This window comes from Bactrocera neohumeralis, chromosome 2 (assembly GCF_024586455.1).
Source record: "Bactrocera neohumeralis isolate Rockhampton chromosome 2, APGP_CSIRO_Bneo_wtdbg2-racon-allhic-juicebox.fasta_v2, whole genome shotgun sequence".
Classification (NCBI taxonomy): Eukaryota; Metazoa; Arthropoda; class Insecta; order Diptera; family Tephritidae; genus Bactrocera; species Bactrocera neohumeralis.
Genome location: NC_065919.1, coordinates 57340550 through 57357445, shown reverse-complemented (window position 1 = coordinate 57357445; position 16896 = coordinate 57340550). Strand labels below are relative to the sequence as shown.

At 34.8% G+C, this 16896-nt stretch overlaps 2 protein-coding genes across 8 annotated transcripts in view; one reads left to right on the top strand and one right to left on the bottom strand.

Moving 5' to 3' along the window:
• LOC126751778 (uridine phosphorylase 1) overlaps nucleotides 1-16896 on the top strand; it is a 453502-nt gene that overhangs the window by 242564 nt on the left and 194042 nt on the right. The window lies entirely within an intron of this gene.
• LOC126751772 (acetylcholinesterase) overlaps nucleotides 1-16896 on the bottom strand; it is a 454065-nt gene that overhangs the window by 282580 nt on the left and 154589 nt on the right. For 6 of the 7 annotated variants that reach the window (XM_050462297.1, XM_050462295.1, XM_050462298.1 and 3 more), the window contains one exon: nucleotides 803-1090. The exons of the other annotated variant lie outside the window; for it this stretch is intronic. In XM_050462297.1, the coding sequence (XP_050318254.1) occupies nucleotides 948-1090 (143 nt within the window). In that variant the 3' untranslated portion in view covers nucleotides 803-947. Of the gene's footprint in view, nucleotides 1-802; nucleotides 1091-16896 lie in introns of those variants that run through there. 7 annotated transcript variants of the gene reach the window in all.

The following is a 16896-nucleotide window of genomic DNA, read 5'->3' as shown; positions in this document are numbered from 1 at the left end:
TAGGTAGGTCCTGATGCTAAAATCTGTTTCAAATATATGATTTAAGTAATTAATTTAAAATATAGAAATAACTCAAAAAATATTAAAAAATTATTTGTAAAACAATATAAAAATTGTTAATTAGTACATATTAAAAAATTATTTGTAAAGCAATATAAAAAAAATTATAAACTGTTAATTAATTTTGCGAACAAAAAAAATATTAAATTTTCCGAAAATGAAAAAAAAGCTAAATATTATAATATTTTTTGCGAGAATTAAATATTTTAGCAAAAATCTTTCAAACATTTTTTTAAATATAATTTGTTATTAAATTTATATTTTATTTCTAAATACAAAAACTTAAATTGGACACCTTAACGCTTTAATTTCTATCGAAAATCAACTTGGAATCAAAAATAGGTTTCAAAAATTAAATTTAAACATTTTTATTGCAAATTTATATGCACAAGGCCTTCCGAATAAGCAATACAAATGCATTTACTCGTTGTTATGTATGTATGTATATAAATAGTATGTTTGTAAGGAATTTTCTAACACGCATTTTCATGTCTCATTCAATATTTTTGTGTGCGTTTTATATCAATTAAACAAAATTGACGCCTAACATTGCTTAAACATACATATGTACACACACATATATATTTATACGACTCTTCCGCCCAACTGCATCTACGCTTACATTAACTACACTTCCTACAATGAATGCTCTTTACAAATTTATTGATTTGTTTTCAGTTTACGTTTCGCTATAAGCCTTTATGTGTGTGTATGTGTGCGCCCGTGTGTGTGTATGTGTCTCTTTAGTTTGTAATAACAAATTGTTTGTCATTCTTATTCATATTTTCTTTTTTAATAATAATATGCATGTTCTTGTTGTTGTTGTAAATTTTGCAGTTATTGCCTGTCTGTAGCTACTTGTGCGCTCCTAACATTGTTCTTGTGTTTTAGAAAAATGCATTTACTGACGGAATGCCTAAGACCAGTGACAGCGCCAACATGAACGCCACGATGCTCCTTTGTTGCAGCAGCAAGTGTTGTTGCTTTTGTTGCAGAGAGGAAGCGGATGATGGTTTGATTTCGCATTGCGCTGCAAAAAAGATAGAGAGAGTTGGTGGTTATTGTTGTGTGGCGAAAATAACTGTAAACTTATAATTATTATTTCAATTTTCAGAATATAGTTCAATGTTGGTAAATGATAAGACATATGAACATATATGTATGTATATAGCGCTAAAATAGGTATATAAATAATTAATATAAGGAATTTTTTTTTATAAAATTATAAAAAAATATAAATTAAAGGATTTTGGAATTGTTTTTTGCGACAACCCATTGTGAGATTCTCTTTACGAGATCTCTTCTGAAAAACAAAAACTATACGTATTATGGCAAACACATGTATTTTTTCCAGCTCTCAAGGTTTTTGTTTCTCACTTGATCAAATTTGAACCGGACTAGAGAAAGGCATAATATTTTTTCAAGCCCTCAAGGTTTTTGCTTATCACAATTTTTATGCTTTTGCCTAAAGGCTATGTCAAAAATGTCGAATTAAGTATTTATTGAGCTAATATTAACATCCCAATGATAAGCCAATAATCTATATACATAAATAGACTTTAACCCTCATGATTTTACTTAGTTCCATAGAATATTTTTTATGACCACGGTAGTCTCTTGTTGAGTTACCCAAAATAAATATTTAAGTTTTTTAAGCACGAAGTCACAAAGGGCAAATATATCGAATACATTAAGTAAGAGTTCATGTTTCTATATATGCTCGTTATATCGGTACTAAATAGCGGTAGTTTAAATCGACGACTTCGTGAATAATGCGTCAGCAAAATTGTATGTATGAGAGCCTGTACTATCATTCTAATGCCAACGAGAACAGTTTTTTCGACGCTCTCAATTAAGTTGCTTATATGATGATGATGAAAAAAATCAGTTGCCAATTTTATATCCAAGAAGCGAGTTCTATGGTCTCATGACAAATGTATTTTCACCAAATAGTATATAATATAATCGTATCTAAAAAAATATAATAGTATAATTCGAAAATCAATAATAGTTTTTCAAGAACCATCATTCGAATCTGTAGTAAAAAAATATCAAAATCTTAAGAAACTCAATGTGATCGTTATCCATATAAGTAGAAAAAACCAACAAAAATAAAAAATAGTAAATTTGGCAGAATATGTTAATAATTTATACGGGTGATCCAAGTAGATGTACTTTTTTCAATAGCCTTTTTTTGTCGGATCAGGCGTGAGTCGTGTTAAGCTCTCTTGTTAGTTTTGTTCAGTATTGTTTAATACTATATACTGGAAAGACTTACGCCTGAACAACGTTTACAAATCGTTTAACTTTATTACGAAAATTCACGTTCTGTGAAGAATAGGTATCGCACGCTTCGCTCAACTTATGGTAAACATAATCGACCTACTGAGCGTACTATTCGCAACATTATCACCCATCTTGAGACCCAGCATTCATTATTGGATAATATTCGGCCGAATAGATCTCATACAGCACGTAGTGAAGAAAATATAGCAGCCGTAGCTGAGACACGAAGACTGTGGTGAGTCGATTCGGCGCCGTTCACAATAACGGACTGACGTATGGAACAACTTGGCGCATTTTCCGCCAAGATCTTAAATAGAAAGCATACAGAATACAACTTGTGTAAGAGCCGAAGCCGTTCGACCCTCCTAATTGACATCGCTTCGCTCTATGAGCTCTCGAAAAGTTCCAGGAGGATTTAAAGTTTTCGAACCAAACTTTGTGCAGCGATGAGGCCCATTTCTGGCTCAATGTGTATGTAAACAAGCCATTCCATCCAGAAAAAACAACGGTTTGGTTTGGTTTGTGGGCCAGTGGAATCATCGGTCCATATTTCTTCAAAAATAATGCCGGTGAAAACGAAACAGTCAATGGCGACCATTATCGCGCCATGATAACCGACTATTTGACGCCTGAAATTGAAGCTCATGATCTCGGCGACAATGTAAGACTGTAAAGTTATTTTTGAATCGTATCATATCAAAACAATTAGCATAAATAAAATTAATGACGATTTGATATTAGAGAGATATTATAGGTATAGGTTTATATTATATAAGGTTTATCATATAAGGTGATTTCTATTAGACGAACAATTGGGGTAAAAAAACATTCAATAGATAGGATGTTGATTGAGATTTGATAAGGATATTATCGCAAATGCAAGTATGGCGTTTAATAACTTGTTTGGCTCAGTCTTTCAGGTAAATGTTTCAAAGCTTTAGATTTTAAAATTACAACTGCGATAAAATAAACAAAAAATTTAAGTCTATTTCAGTGATGGAAACACCATTTTTACGATAAGTGAAATTATTCAAGAAAGAAGTTCCATTCAATTTTGTGTGCGGAATCAAATTTCTATTGCCAAAAAATTCGGAATGTTGGAAAATTCCTTCGGTGATAATTGTGCGAGCACTTGTTTTTGACTGATAAAAACTATTCAAAGACTGTTGAGAACGCGTTGACGACGAACCACGTTCAGAACGGCCATCAACATCAGCTGATTATCAACAAGTTTATAAAATAAATTAATTGTTGCTTGAGAATCGACAATAAACAGTCAGAGATCTTACTGGCATCGTTGGAATATCGAAAAAATAAGTGAAAGCTAATTTTAAAGATCATTTGGGCCTAAAAACAGCGGCGCGTTAACATCTATGAAAAAATGCTTTCCGAATACTAGGATGACATGAAACGTATTATTACTGGCGGTGAGTCTTGGATCTATGCTTACGACCCGGAAACAGACGATCAAACGGCCGAATATCGTGGTAGAGGTGAGCCAAAGCCGAAAAAGCCACGTCAAAGCAATTCAAAAATCAAGGTTATGTTGACAGTTTTCTTCGATTATCGAAGTATGGTGCACTACGAATTCCTTCCGATTGGCCAAATTGTCAACAAGTAATACTATTTGAGTGATATGCGTCATTTGTTTATGTTTTGCTTATACTTAATAGTATGTGACACAATATGTTTTGTTCTTTATGTTCGTCCTTCGGTCCGTCAGTCTGTATATATACGAACTCGTCCATCATTGTTTGAGATATCGCTCTGAAACTTTGCACACATTCTTTTCTCATCAAAAAGTTGCTCACCCGTCGGAACCGCCAATATCGGACGACTATAGCATATAGCTGTCACACAAACTGAACTATCAAAATCAAGTTCTTGTATGGAAACGTTTTTATTTGTAAAATAATTCGAGCTTCAGTGCAACCGAAGCAAACTACTTTTCTTCTTTCGTACTGTAAACAACGCTGAAATGCAAATAAAGAACAAAAAAGCGAGTAAAATATGGCAACGTGTTAGTATGTATGTATGTACACATGTATGCAAATAACGTTTGGTAATAAAGTGGCAACAAAAACAAGTGAAAATATATGCGAATTTGTGTGATTGATGCAGTTGTTAAAAATTTCAAATTTTTTTTGGGCTTCTCACTCAGCATTCGCTACTTACCTATTAGTGCGCCGGCAAAAAGAGCCAACAACGAAGCGAAAGCCATTTTTATTTCATTTTACAACTACTTTATAGCCTCGTTGCGTGTTTATATTATTTGATTATTACTGCCATTTAAAGTGTGTTATTTTTAATTTTTTTGTTCGAATTGAAACGCTCAAATTTTGCATAGATTTTATTCATGTAATATTCATTATACAACAATCAACACTTTTGAATTGAATTGTAACAAATTTTGCAAAAGTCACAAACTACCTTACATATGTACATACAAACAAACGCAGGAACACAATACATAAACTCATACATATGCAAACCGGTACGCAATTGTTGTACGTAAAATGTATACAAAAATAGAAATTTTGTTGTAAAAGCAATGTGAACAAAAAAACAATAATAGCAATAAGCGCATATTGTACAAATACAACTACAAACATATTTGAGAAATAATTTTTGGCGCGCGAGTTGCGTGTAAATGCCGGTGACACATATACACACACATATACATACATTTGACAATTGCAAGTGTCAAACAGACCGACACATTAATATTTGAAGAGACAAGCAACTTGGACTGTGACAAGAGTGGCAAATTATTATTTGTTATTCGTATATTTTCATAGTGCATGCGTTTATGCCTACATTAGTATGTATGTTAGGGTGGGCGAAAAAAAAAACTAATGAAAAATCAATTGATAGACATCTCTAAGAAAGGCTGTTCAAGTATAAGATCTTAATTGTAACGGTAAGATCCTACACCTAACGGTTATCCATTTTTATTCCCTGAACAGGGTATATTAAGTTTGTCACGAAGTTTGTAGTCGGAGACCCTATAAAATATACATATATAAATGATAAGTATGTTGAGCTGAGTCGATTTAGCCATGTCCGTCTGTCTGTCTGTCCGTCTGTGTATATACGAAGTAGTGCCTCAGTTTTTAAGATATCGTTTTAAAATTTTGCAAACGTCAATTTCTCTTCAAGAAGCTGCTCATTTGTCGGAACTGTCGATATCGGACCACTATAACATATATCTGCCATGCAAACTGAACGATCGATAGGAATCAAGTTCTTGAATGGAAAACTTTCCCATTTGACGATATATCTTCACGAAATTTGGTACAGATTGTTTTCTAAGGCAGCAATGTAATCTCCGAAGAAATTGTTCAGATCGGTCAACTATAGCATATAGCTTCCATACAAACTGAACACATTGTTACTAAAAGAAATGCAATGTGAAGGGTATATAAGCTTCGGTGCAGCCGTAGTTATCGTTTTTTTCCCGTTATTTCTTACGATCAGATGGAAAAAATCATATCTCGCTTCTAATTATCTGAAAATATAATAAAATATGTATATTTCGTTTTGTGGGTTTTGTAGGAAATTGAATGCTCTACAAAGAGTTCTCTGACGGGGTTTTCGTAACCCTAACTCTTTAAAAGATAGTATCTTGATGGATACCTTACCCGACAGAAGTATTCACCTCCTACTCTCCTTCTTAACTTCGTTCCATCCGTGAAAAAGCTCACTGTATCTCTTCTCTAACGGCTTCGCTCCCCTCCCCACCGCAAATCCTTTGAAGGCATGTGATTTGAGACCTCGAGACCTCTCATATACCCAGCTTGCCAACATGCGGGGTCCCTATTTGAATTTCCGAAATGCACGTGCACTTCGCCACTTCACCATAACCGTTCTTCCGCAAAGAAAATACTAACTATCCACAATAATGTTCTATTGCCTTAAGATAAAAATATTATTCAATCCACTACCTCAAGTGCAGTGGAGTTTTTCCCGAGGATAGGATATAGGATTTCATCGAAAGCTGGGCAGTGCAATATCCAATTTTTAAAATTTCTAATTACTGAGTTATCGGACTTTTATTAGTTTCCGGTATAACCGTTGTACTCGTATGAAGAGTGGACGCCTTTCTCATCTGATTTCACCTATTTTCACAGTGTTTGAAGAGGTGCTAGAACAACTTATTATCAGCAAGTTTGTTTGAAATAACTTCAGCGACTTGTGATATATATAGATTTAACATATTCGAAAAGGGGCCAAGCACACCCCATACAATTTATATCCACATCAATTAACTTTAGGTATTACAATAACCGTTAGGGAACAAACGGCTCTGTGCAACATGTTGCGGGAGTATAAAAATACTCAAATACTATACTATATATTCATTGAAGCCTGAAACAAAGTTTCGTTCGTATTTGTTTGCTTGGACGTCAAAAATTTTTCCATAGCAATCTTTAATTGCAAGCAAAACACAAACAAAGTTGTAAAAATGTCAAAAAGGCAATAAAGTTAAATACATTCCGTGTGACAATAACAAATAATATACTGTTTTGACTATATTATACGGAGTAGGGCCATCAAATTGATTTATTCCACGGAATCCAAGTAAATTTCCTTTAAGGCGAAAGTACAACTCTGATTTAATTTCATTCATATGATTTTTCACTTTATTTGCTATTTCTTTCGGTAATCTGAATGCTGTATTGAATATTTTCAATTTGCCAAAATGACTTTCTCATTTTTATTGTAAGAATAATGAGGAAATTGATTAATGTGCAACAAAAGCCGTCTCGGAATATACTCGCAGCAAAAGTAAGTACTTTATTTTTCAATAGATAACGCAGATGAAAATGTTAATGCCCTGATACTGTAACAGAAAATCATGAGCAATATTGCGGCCAAATAATCTTGATGCCATAAATATACCATATTCTAAAGTTCAGTTATCGAAAATATCGATTAAATAATGGAAAGTGTCGATCGTCATGGAAGCATGGTTTTAAGTGTCCATGAGCTAAACAGTGCACAAAAAAATCTTTAGGAATTATAAAAATAAGGTTGCGTACAAAAAGGAGCTCGATCTTTGGTTGTCACACAAGTGAACCCAAAAACCTTATGAACCGAATTTCCATATGCAAATAAATCGCCCATTTCTGGAGCAGATGGTTACTAGTGATGAAGATTGGATCACTTACGACAAACTCAAGTGAAAAAGGACGCGGTGGTATTGCGAAAACGGTTGTGCTATGTGTTTGTGGGATTGGCATGGAATCATAAGAAGCTCCTTGCGGACAAACAGCTTACGCTTGAACAAGGTTTACAAATCGTTCAACTTTATTACTAAAACTCACGTTCTGTAAAGAATAAGTTTCGCGCGCTTCTCTCAAATTATAGTCAACACTAGAGGACCCGTCCACGCTTCACTGTGGCTGATACATAGATAATACTACTACCATCTATATGATTTCTATTAGTTGGATTATAACTATTAGTTATTGAGATATAATATTTTGTGAAGCAACTTGTGTTAGTTTACAAAAAAATGGGTCATAAAGCATTTTGTGTGTTTATAAAGAATTTGGCTTTTTGGGGAAAATACTGTTGAATTTGGGCTCAGGGAAATCCACCGTTGAAAAGATTTTTGCTAAGCTGGAAACAGGCGAAATGTGCCTCGCAAGTTCATAATCCAACAAAAACAACGAATAACTGATTCTGAGAAGTGTTTAAGTGTTCTCTAATCGGAATAAAGCCGAAATTTTTCGTCAGTGATAGAAACATAGCTCCATCATTTCCCACTGGAGTCCAATCGACAGTCATTGTAGTGAACTGCACATGATGAACCTGATGAACCGGTTCTCAGGCGTGGAAAAACGAAAAAGGCGGCGGGAAAGGTTATGACATCAGTCTCTTGGGATGCACGTCGTATAATACATACTCAACGACTGATTACTCTGCCAGTTATAATCTATATCACTGCGTATTTGGTTGCAGTTCTTTTCTTCTATTCCAAATATTTAGCAGTTGTATTATTTTTGAAAAGACTCTGTTTAAAATTGTACGCATATATTCAAATGATTCCTACAAACATGAATTTTGAACAAATGCTTATGATTTGAAATATAATTTTTGTATCTATGAGTTGTATTAAACTTTGACATAAAGAGATAAAGGGTATCCTATGTCCTTACCCTGGTTCTAAGCTACCTCGGTCAAGCCGTTTTCATGTTATGTCGTGACAACGTTTATATGGGAAAATGGAATTCTCGTCTTACTCTATTTTACTCGCAATTTTTCCTTATTTGCTCGCCGTTTAGACCTACCCTGGACTGCGACAAACATTTTAAAACCAAAATCAGCTCAATCGACCCAGCCGTTCTCCAGTTTTAATCAGACTAACGAACAACAATTCATTTTTATTTATATATGTAGATAATCGGCCCACTGCGCGTTCTATTCGCAACACCATCACGAAGACCGTGGAGAATCGATTCGGCGCCGTTCGCAGCAGCTCGGAATAACGTATGGAAAGACTTGACGCATTTTCCGTCGAGATCTTAAGTTGAAAGCGCGTACAAAATACTGCTTGTGCAAGAATTAAAGCCGCTCGACATTGCTTCGCTATATGAGCTCTTTAAAAGTTCAAAAAGATCTGACGTTTTTTATGATCTGACTCAATGGATGTGTAAAGAAGCAGAATTGCCGCAATTGGGACGAAGAGCAGCCTGAAGAGATACAAGAGCTGCCATTTCATCCAGAGAAAAACAACGGTTTGTGTGATTTGTGTGCCAGAGGAATCATCGATTCATATTTATTCAAAAAATAATGGAGATATGTAAAGTCTAAAGTATATGCGGACGATTCCGCTTCAATTCAGGTGTTGGAGCAAAACATAACGTGTGTCATTCGCCGGTTACCAGTCGAAATGCCTGAATGAGTCATCGAAAATTGGACACAACAGATACCATTTGAGACGTAGCCGCGGCCAACACTTGAAAGAGATAATCTTCAAAAAATAAATGCAAAAGAATGTTCTTTCGAATGATAATAAACATTCCCCATTAAATTTGAAGTTTCTGCGTTTTTTCTTTAAAAAAAAAATAGGGAACCTCGAAATAGATCACCCTTTATATGGACCACTCTATAGCATTATAAAATTTAATTCATATAAATATTATCTACTAATCTTTTCTTAGTCTAATATCTCTCGTTTCTATTTGGCAATACAGCACAGACTTATACACAAATTAAATTTAAAAAAATAAATACAAATAATAAACAAATTCAATAGTATGTGCCCCAAGGATAGAGCAAAGCAATTTTGATTTCATAGCAATTTAAATATTAATTACTGTTTTATTTTACACATTTAATCCCCGCATATAAATTTCTCTGACAGAGCAATGGTATGAAATATGGTCCCATAGCGTGCCATGTGCCTAAAAGAACAGCCAAAAAACGCGCATTGCCAATTTTATAAATGAGTATAGACTCTTTTATACCCTTTTTTGTGCGCTTTTTCAGCGCCGCACACTCATCGACAGAAACGCTGCGCCAGACACTTTGTCGTCGCTGCTTGCGGTCATCCAGCTGATGCTTGTGCCAAACGCGCAGCCAGTGACAAGCAGTCGCCTTCGGCACCTTTCTTAATGACACCAACCAGTTAGCCGGTCGACTATCTAACACTGGCAACCCGATTTTCACACCGGCAACGAAAGAGCGCCGAGCGAAAGCTGAGCCGTGTGTGTTACCAGGCAGTTCTATGCCCGGCCAAGCCATACAGCACAGTACAAATCGACACGCGTCTAGCTTGCCACGCTCGCCTTAGCTTTATGAACCTGTTGGCTCGAGTTTCGGCGGTCCCTCTGCACGACGGTCGGTCTGCGCGTTCGCCAGACTGTGGGTCTGTCTGCATATTATGCGCTGCGCCGAACACCATTTGTCGTGCTTTAATTAGTAAGATTAAAACGCAGCGTTTGACACACGTGTTCCCAATGTTGTGTCACCCCTACTTCGGCTGCACCGCTCTTCTGTCCACTTTTTTGACTACATTAGCAGCAGTACCCACATTTTTTTTTGGCTTTTTCGTAGAAATTATCATTTGACTGGCGTATTCATGCTTCATTTTAGTAACTTTTATTAAACGAACCTCGTGTTTTGCCCCTTTTTTGGCTATTTATTCATGCCATGCAAATGTGCTGGTCTTTCGCTGGTGTCTCTCTTCGTCCGTTCGGGTTCAACGGTTATTCGTTCGTCGAAATTATATAAAATTTAAATTAGCAAAAAATCATATTGCCCATATTTGTTGCCATTTGACTTTTGTTGTATGTTATATTTCACTTTCTGTTGTTATTGTTGTTGTTGGCATTGGCATCACATTAACTGCACGCGACAGCTAATGCCAAAACAGCTAACCGCACTTATTGAATAAATTGTCGAACAAAAACCAAAAAACAAACAAAAACAACAAATAAGCAAACAAGCCAATAAGCCAACAATGTCGATTTGTAGCCAGCGGCGGCAACAGATTTATCTATATGACTATATTTTTTGTCACTCTTGTATCCATTATCCGGCGGCTGAGCGCTCGCATGCACAGGTGTAAGCATTTCTTGATATGGTTAGGTTTGTTCATGGGCGAGTTGCCTGCGGCAGAATGGCTAATGTTCCTTTGATATTCATAATTTGATAATTTCATTGTTTGTTCAGCAGTTTTGTTGTTACTTTTGTTTTACATTCGTCTAAATTGAACAGACACACACCAACACATATTTGGAAAGGTGCTTTTGGTGGCGATTGCAGACAATCCACGCGCCGCAACAGTACGGGTATAAGGAAAAGCAATGCCAATTCAAGTAAACAGAATGGTGAGTGGACAATCAAAGCCGTGAATTAATAGACAGAGAGACGACTGACACGTAACAAAAACGACTGGACATTAATATTTATTTGGCTACACATATTATAAAGCAAATGTGGACACGATGAATATCCATTCGAAATTATGAGCCATAGGTATCTCAAAATATGTGCTTCATATAGCGAAATAATTTCAATTAACAATTCTAATACAGAAGATATTCATCATAAACACAAATTAAATATATTTATTATCTGGAAAAAGGCAACTTTTCGGCACTCCCGTTGTCGATTTGTTTCAGTTGATCGACCAGTTTATGTTTTCACTTTCAAAAAGAGTACCCATCCCTTCTTCCAATTGTCGTAATACTTCTCAAACTTGATTTTTTGGATTGGATTTAGCTCTTTAAGCGATTTTCTATGATTGTCTGAGTATAACGACAGCCCTTTAAGGTTCAAAGAAGATCAAAATAAGATATACATACGTATAAGTACTTTTTCAACAGCCTTTTCTTGACAGATCACGCGTGAGGCGTGTAAAGTTGTTATATTAATTTTGTTCAGTAGTTTCTGGCATTTCACCATGGAGAGACTTACGTCTGAACAACGTTTACAAATCGCTCAATTTTATTACAAAAATTCACGTAAAGAATGTGTTTCGCGCAGCCCACTGAACGTTCTATTCGCACCATCATCACCCGTCTTGAGAGCAGCATTGATTATTGAAGAACGTGGAGAGTTGATTCGGCACCGTTCGCAGCAACTCAGACTGTTGGCGCATTTAACTTTGAGATCTTAAATTGAAATACAGCTTGTGCAAAAACAGAAGCCGCTCAGCCTTCCCAAGCGACATCGGCGCCAGGGATAATGGGATGCCCAACTTATTCCAGTGTGAGAGCGCCTCAAAATAAGCGTTTTTTATAACATTTTCCATTATGGCCAGATCGAACAAAATAAGAATTTTTGGGCATTTTAAATTAAAACACCCAACATTTATTACGATTGCAAATTATTATATATTGGACTTTTAATATATGACGAAACTACTTAAATCGTTTCTTATGATTTTATTGTATATTAAAACAACAGACTTTTGATCTTTCAATACTTAATAAGGTGAAATAAGCCTGTTAGTTCTCAATTAATAAATGTGTTTAATCATTTGTAATTGAAAATTAATTCTATTATGCATTCATGAAATATATTTAAGTTTCGCATTTTCTTTGATTTTCATTGTTTTAAATTTGCATTAGCGATCTTGAACGGGGGCAACAAATTCCTCCGTTCACATATATTTTTGGTATAATTTCGCTCTGGCCGTTCCAGTCATGCCAATAGCATAACGTCAAAACCTACCCAATCCAGTCAACTGTCAAAGTTCGGTAGGTGAGCGGTTCTCTCATTTTCAGTGACAGGACCCAACTCTCCTCTCTTTATTTCTGGTTTCGCTCTATGAACACTTGAAAAGTTCCAATAAGACGCGAAGTTTTCAGGCCAAATTTTGTTTAACGATGGCATTTCTGGCTCAATGGGTATGTAAACAAGCCAAATTACCGCATTTGGGACGAAGAGCAACCTGAAGACATTCAAGAGCTGTCATTTCATCTAGAAAAAAGCAACGGTTTGGTGTGGTTTGTGGGCCAGTGGGATCATCGGCCCATATTTCTCCAAAAATGATGCCGGTGAGATCGTAACCGTCAATGACGACCACCTTCGCGCTAACCGATAATTTGATGGCTGAAATTCAATCTCGTAATCTCGGCGACATTTGGTTTCTAAGTTTTTTCTTTAAAAAAGTAGAGAACCTTGAAATGGATCAACCCTCTAGTACATTGAACATATGTAGTCTAATGCATTATTTTTTCAGTTGAAAATTTAGTAATTTTTCTTTAAGGCACTACAAGTTTATATTCATTTTTTGTCAACGATTACTGTATTCCACCTATTTGTCTGACATTAACACCCCGCTAAACTATCGTCTGCGAGTTTCACCACATCAATCAGAAATGGGAAGAATTAACCAAGAGTTTATACCAAAGTTCTTGATTATTTTAATAATTGTATGTATTTATTTTAATTATCGTTTATGATCTTCCGTAGCAACTACATTCCGCAATTGGAAAATCTAGGAAATATAAAGTATGCGTTCCCAAGCATAATTGATCATTAAAATGTATATATTCTAAAACAAAAAGAAAAGACAACAATATTAATAAATATTTACCGGCACAATTTACTGTAAATTACATAAGGAAATTATTACTACTTGGTAGTTTTTTGTAACTATAGCTTTGTAACGCTCGTGGCTGCAGTCGATATTTATCGGTGCTTTTTATAATGTCAATGCTTCTGGTGATCATTCATCATTTTTACGAATAAAATTAATTGATTAACTATTGTGTTGTGAGGCATGCGTTAATTGAGAATTTTTTAACGGAAAATATAGTTTTTTACACATTTGCATGATTTATTTCAATATGACTATTTCTTTAATAAATTCTTTTTATGGCTTTTTTTGAAATTTGTATTTTTTCTACAAAATGTTAAAATATTTAAAAAGGTTAATTGATTCAACCTATTTGGCAATATTTTTGTGCATATTATCGTTGCATGAATTACGGACTGAGGAAAATATGTGCCTAGCGCTCTTTTCTCACCTACTTAGTTCAGTTTTATCTATAAGGAATTTTTAATATCGGTACTTCTGATGTACCAGCCTTAACAATACCTCTTTGCGCCTCTTACTTTGGATGTTGAACGCACGAAGCATATCGACTTTTTAATTTATTTGTATAAAAATAATTTGTTTTGTATGGGCAGGTTTTACATAGGTACATATGTCAAATTAGCGACTCCTTTTTTGGCGATTTCTGATTAAGTACAATTATTTTCATCTAGAAAGAACGCATTAGCGTAAGCCATGATAATTGGCTGTATTGGCATATAGTGTGCAAATTTTAAAAACTCAAAAGCAAAAGTGGCAGTCAAACTGTTTGGTGCTAACTGTAAGGCTATTATATTCAAAATTTTCAAAACTGGCCCTAAGATACTTCCCTGCGGCTCGCTGCTTCAATTTCTTTTAGTTTAGAAAATTCATTCCCTTGTCAAACATGGCAAAATTTTGAGATTATTTACTAGAAGAGCACAATACTCAATCGGAAAACACAAACTTACTATTTGCATAAAGCTTTCGTGTCACGCCTTACCGAAAGCCTGCGCAATGTGAAGGAACGCAGATGACCGCACTTTTCCCTCTTCCAGGGCTATTTCTATTTTGTATGTTATACTATGAACTAGTTCCATTGTTGAATTCTTGTTTCTGAATGCGAACTTATGCGTTGGATTAATGATATGAAAAGTAGCATAGATTATAAATTTTAACTTTTCAAAAAGTTTTGAGTTGTGTGATAGTAGTGCAATTGGTTTATATGGCAAGACTGTATGAGAATCCTTTCTAAAGGCTTGGAAAATGCATCAGAAGAATTGATTAATTGAAAAATTAGATTGAGTTTTACTAAACTTTTGTATTGAAACTCTTTAATACTTCAGTCGTAATTAGATTGAAGCTGATGCTTTCTTTACTTTAAGCTTTGTAATTGCACTTTTAAGTGCACAATTTGAGATTTCTGGGATTGTTGCTTAATCTAGTTTAACATTACTGAGAAAATTTATATACATTGTGACAAAAAAGTACCCGGAAATTGTAAATAAAACAAAAACTATTTAATTATTCATCAATATTATTCTGCCGGCTATGCCAATGATTTTTCCAGTCCTTGAAACAGTTTTCATAAGCATCATATCCTTCACTTTTTTAATATTTTCATAAGTTGAAGAAGTCGAAGGTCGTACGGCTTCAACGATCTCTCGACCGTCTTTGAAGGCTTTGTGCAACTTCTGGGCTTGTGATTTTGATAAAATTGAATCACCGTTAGCATTCTCCAACATTCTCAATGATTCCGCACACGAAATTTGGTTAGAAATACAAAATTTTAAGCAAATTCTTTGTTCGATGTTTTTATCCATGCCATAGTCCTACCAGCTTAGCAAACAACATTTTTTTGAAATATCATTTACTCAGGGAATTTAATTACAATTTCCGTGTCCTTTTTTGTCAGTATGTAATTATGAATTTCTTACACATTATTTGCACACCTGAATGTTGCAATCGTAGATAAAACTGTGAACCATAATTATCTATACGCTATTCACTGGCATCATTTGGACCAACAAAATATGGCTTTCGAGATAATAAACTGCAAAAACAGTAGCTGAAAGCGTGAATCCTACTCGAAAACCGATTAGTAGCAACTGAATTTCAATAATGCTACCAAATTAATTGGAGAGATTTAGAGCATCATAAATTGGGGTTTGCATAATTACAAAAACAAAAGGAGGAAAAAATTAACAAAACGCTTGCATGCATATGCATGATTGAAATTTAATAATGTTGCTCCACTTTCAAGCGGATTAGCGAAATGCCAAATGCGAGGGCAATACAGTGAGGAGCAAAAAAGTTAATATGGTGATAATTTCGAAATAAAAACAAACTAAAACAACAAATTTTATATGAAGTGTGAGCAACTGAAAAAATTCGAAATTCTATCTGCTCTGCACTTATCGATTAGCCTAGCTAATTTCAGTTTATCGCTAAGCGTTAAAATTATCAAATTTATGCAAAAGTGTGGCAGATTTTAGTTTTTCGATAATTTTCAATGTATGTATATATACAAATATATATATATATATATATATTTTTTTTTTGAAAACACCTTTTGCTATTCCTTAAGCTATTGGGTTATGGAGCAGTTTCGCCTGCTTATCGTGCGCCATCATCGCGTTAAATCGATTTAATTAATTATACAGCACATGTGCCTGCATTTGTTATTATTATTTTGAATATTTTGAAGAAATCGCAGAAATCAGCCAAATCGAGAAAGTCAATGTACGAGCAGCGCAGCAAAGACGCGAGGCACAAATTTCGAAGACGATTCGACGACGGCTAACGAGAGAAATTTAAAAATCATTTTGCAACAATATAATTGCATATCGCTTTATAATTGTGTATCGATTGTTAATCATATTTAAAGCATGAAAGCTCAAGTTTTTTGCTCATCGTCTCTGAAATGGTTATGTTCAGTTCGAAAGTGACGCATCGCCGGCGTTTGTGACAAAGACATATTGGTGACCCCAAAATGTATGCTTGAAAGATATGTAAATCGAAGTCTATATGTACATATATGCATACAAAATATGCATATGAGCATATCACAATAGTGGAAGATTACTTTTTCTGTCTCGAAAACTGCCGAAAAGGCGAATGTACTATACTGCACGATCGATAAATAAACGCTTATTGATTATGCTCGACAGAACACTATAAAATATATGACACCAATAAAGAACTACACGCGATTATGTATTTACATGTGTATCTAATGTCAAATCGTTGTTTTGCCGCTTTTGTTGCTTCTTTGTTTGCTTTAGCAATAAATATTGTCCCAGCAGGCGACAGCGCTACAGCGCCCAACTGTCTGCGCGATCGCGATGAGATCAAGCACTGTTTTAGCACCGCTATACATACTAACATACTATATGGGTATTCAAAGCACACGCATACTTGTACGATTTTGATACTTAATTTCCATAACGACGACAACTTCGAAATCACTTTTCGTTTTCTTTACTCGAAATGGCACGCTATTTCTTAGAATATCA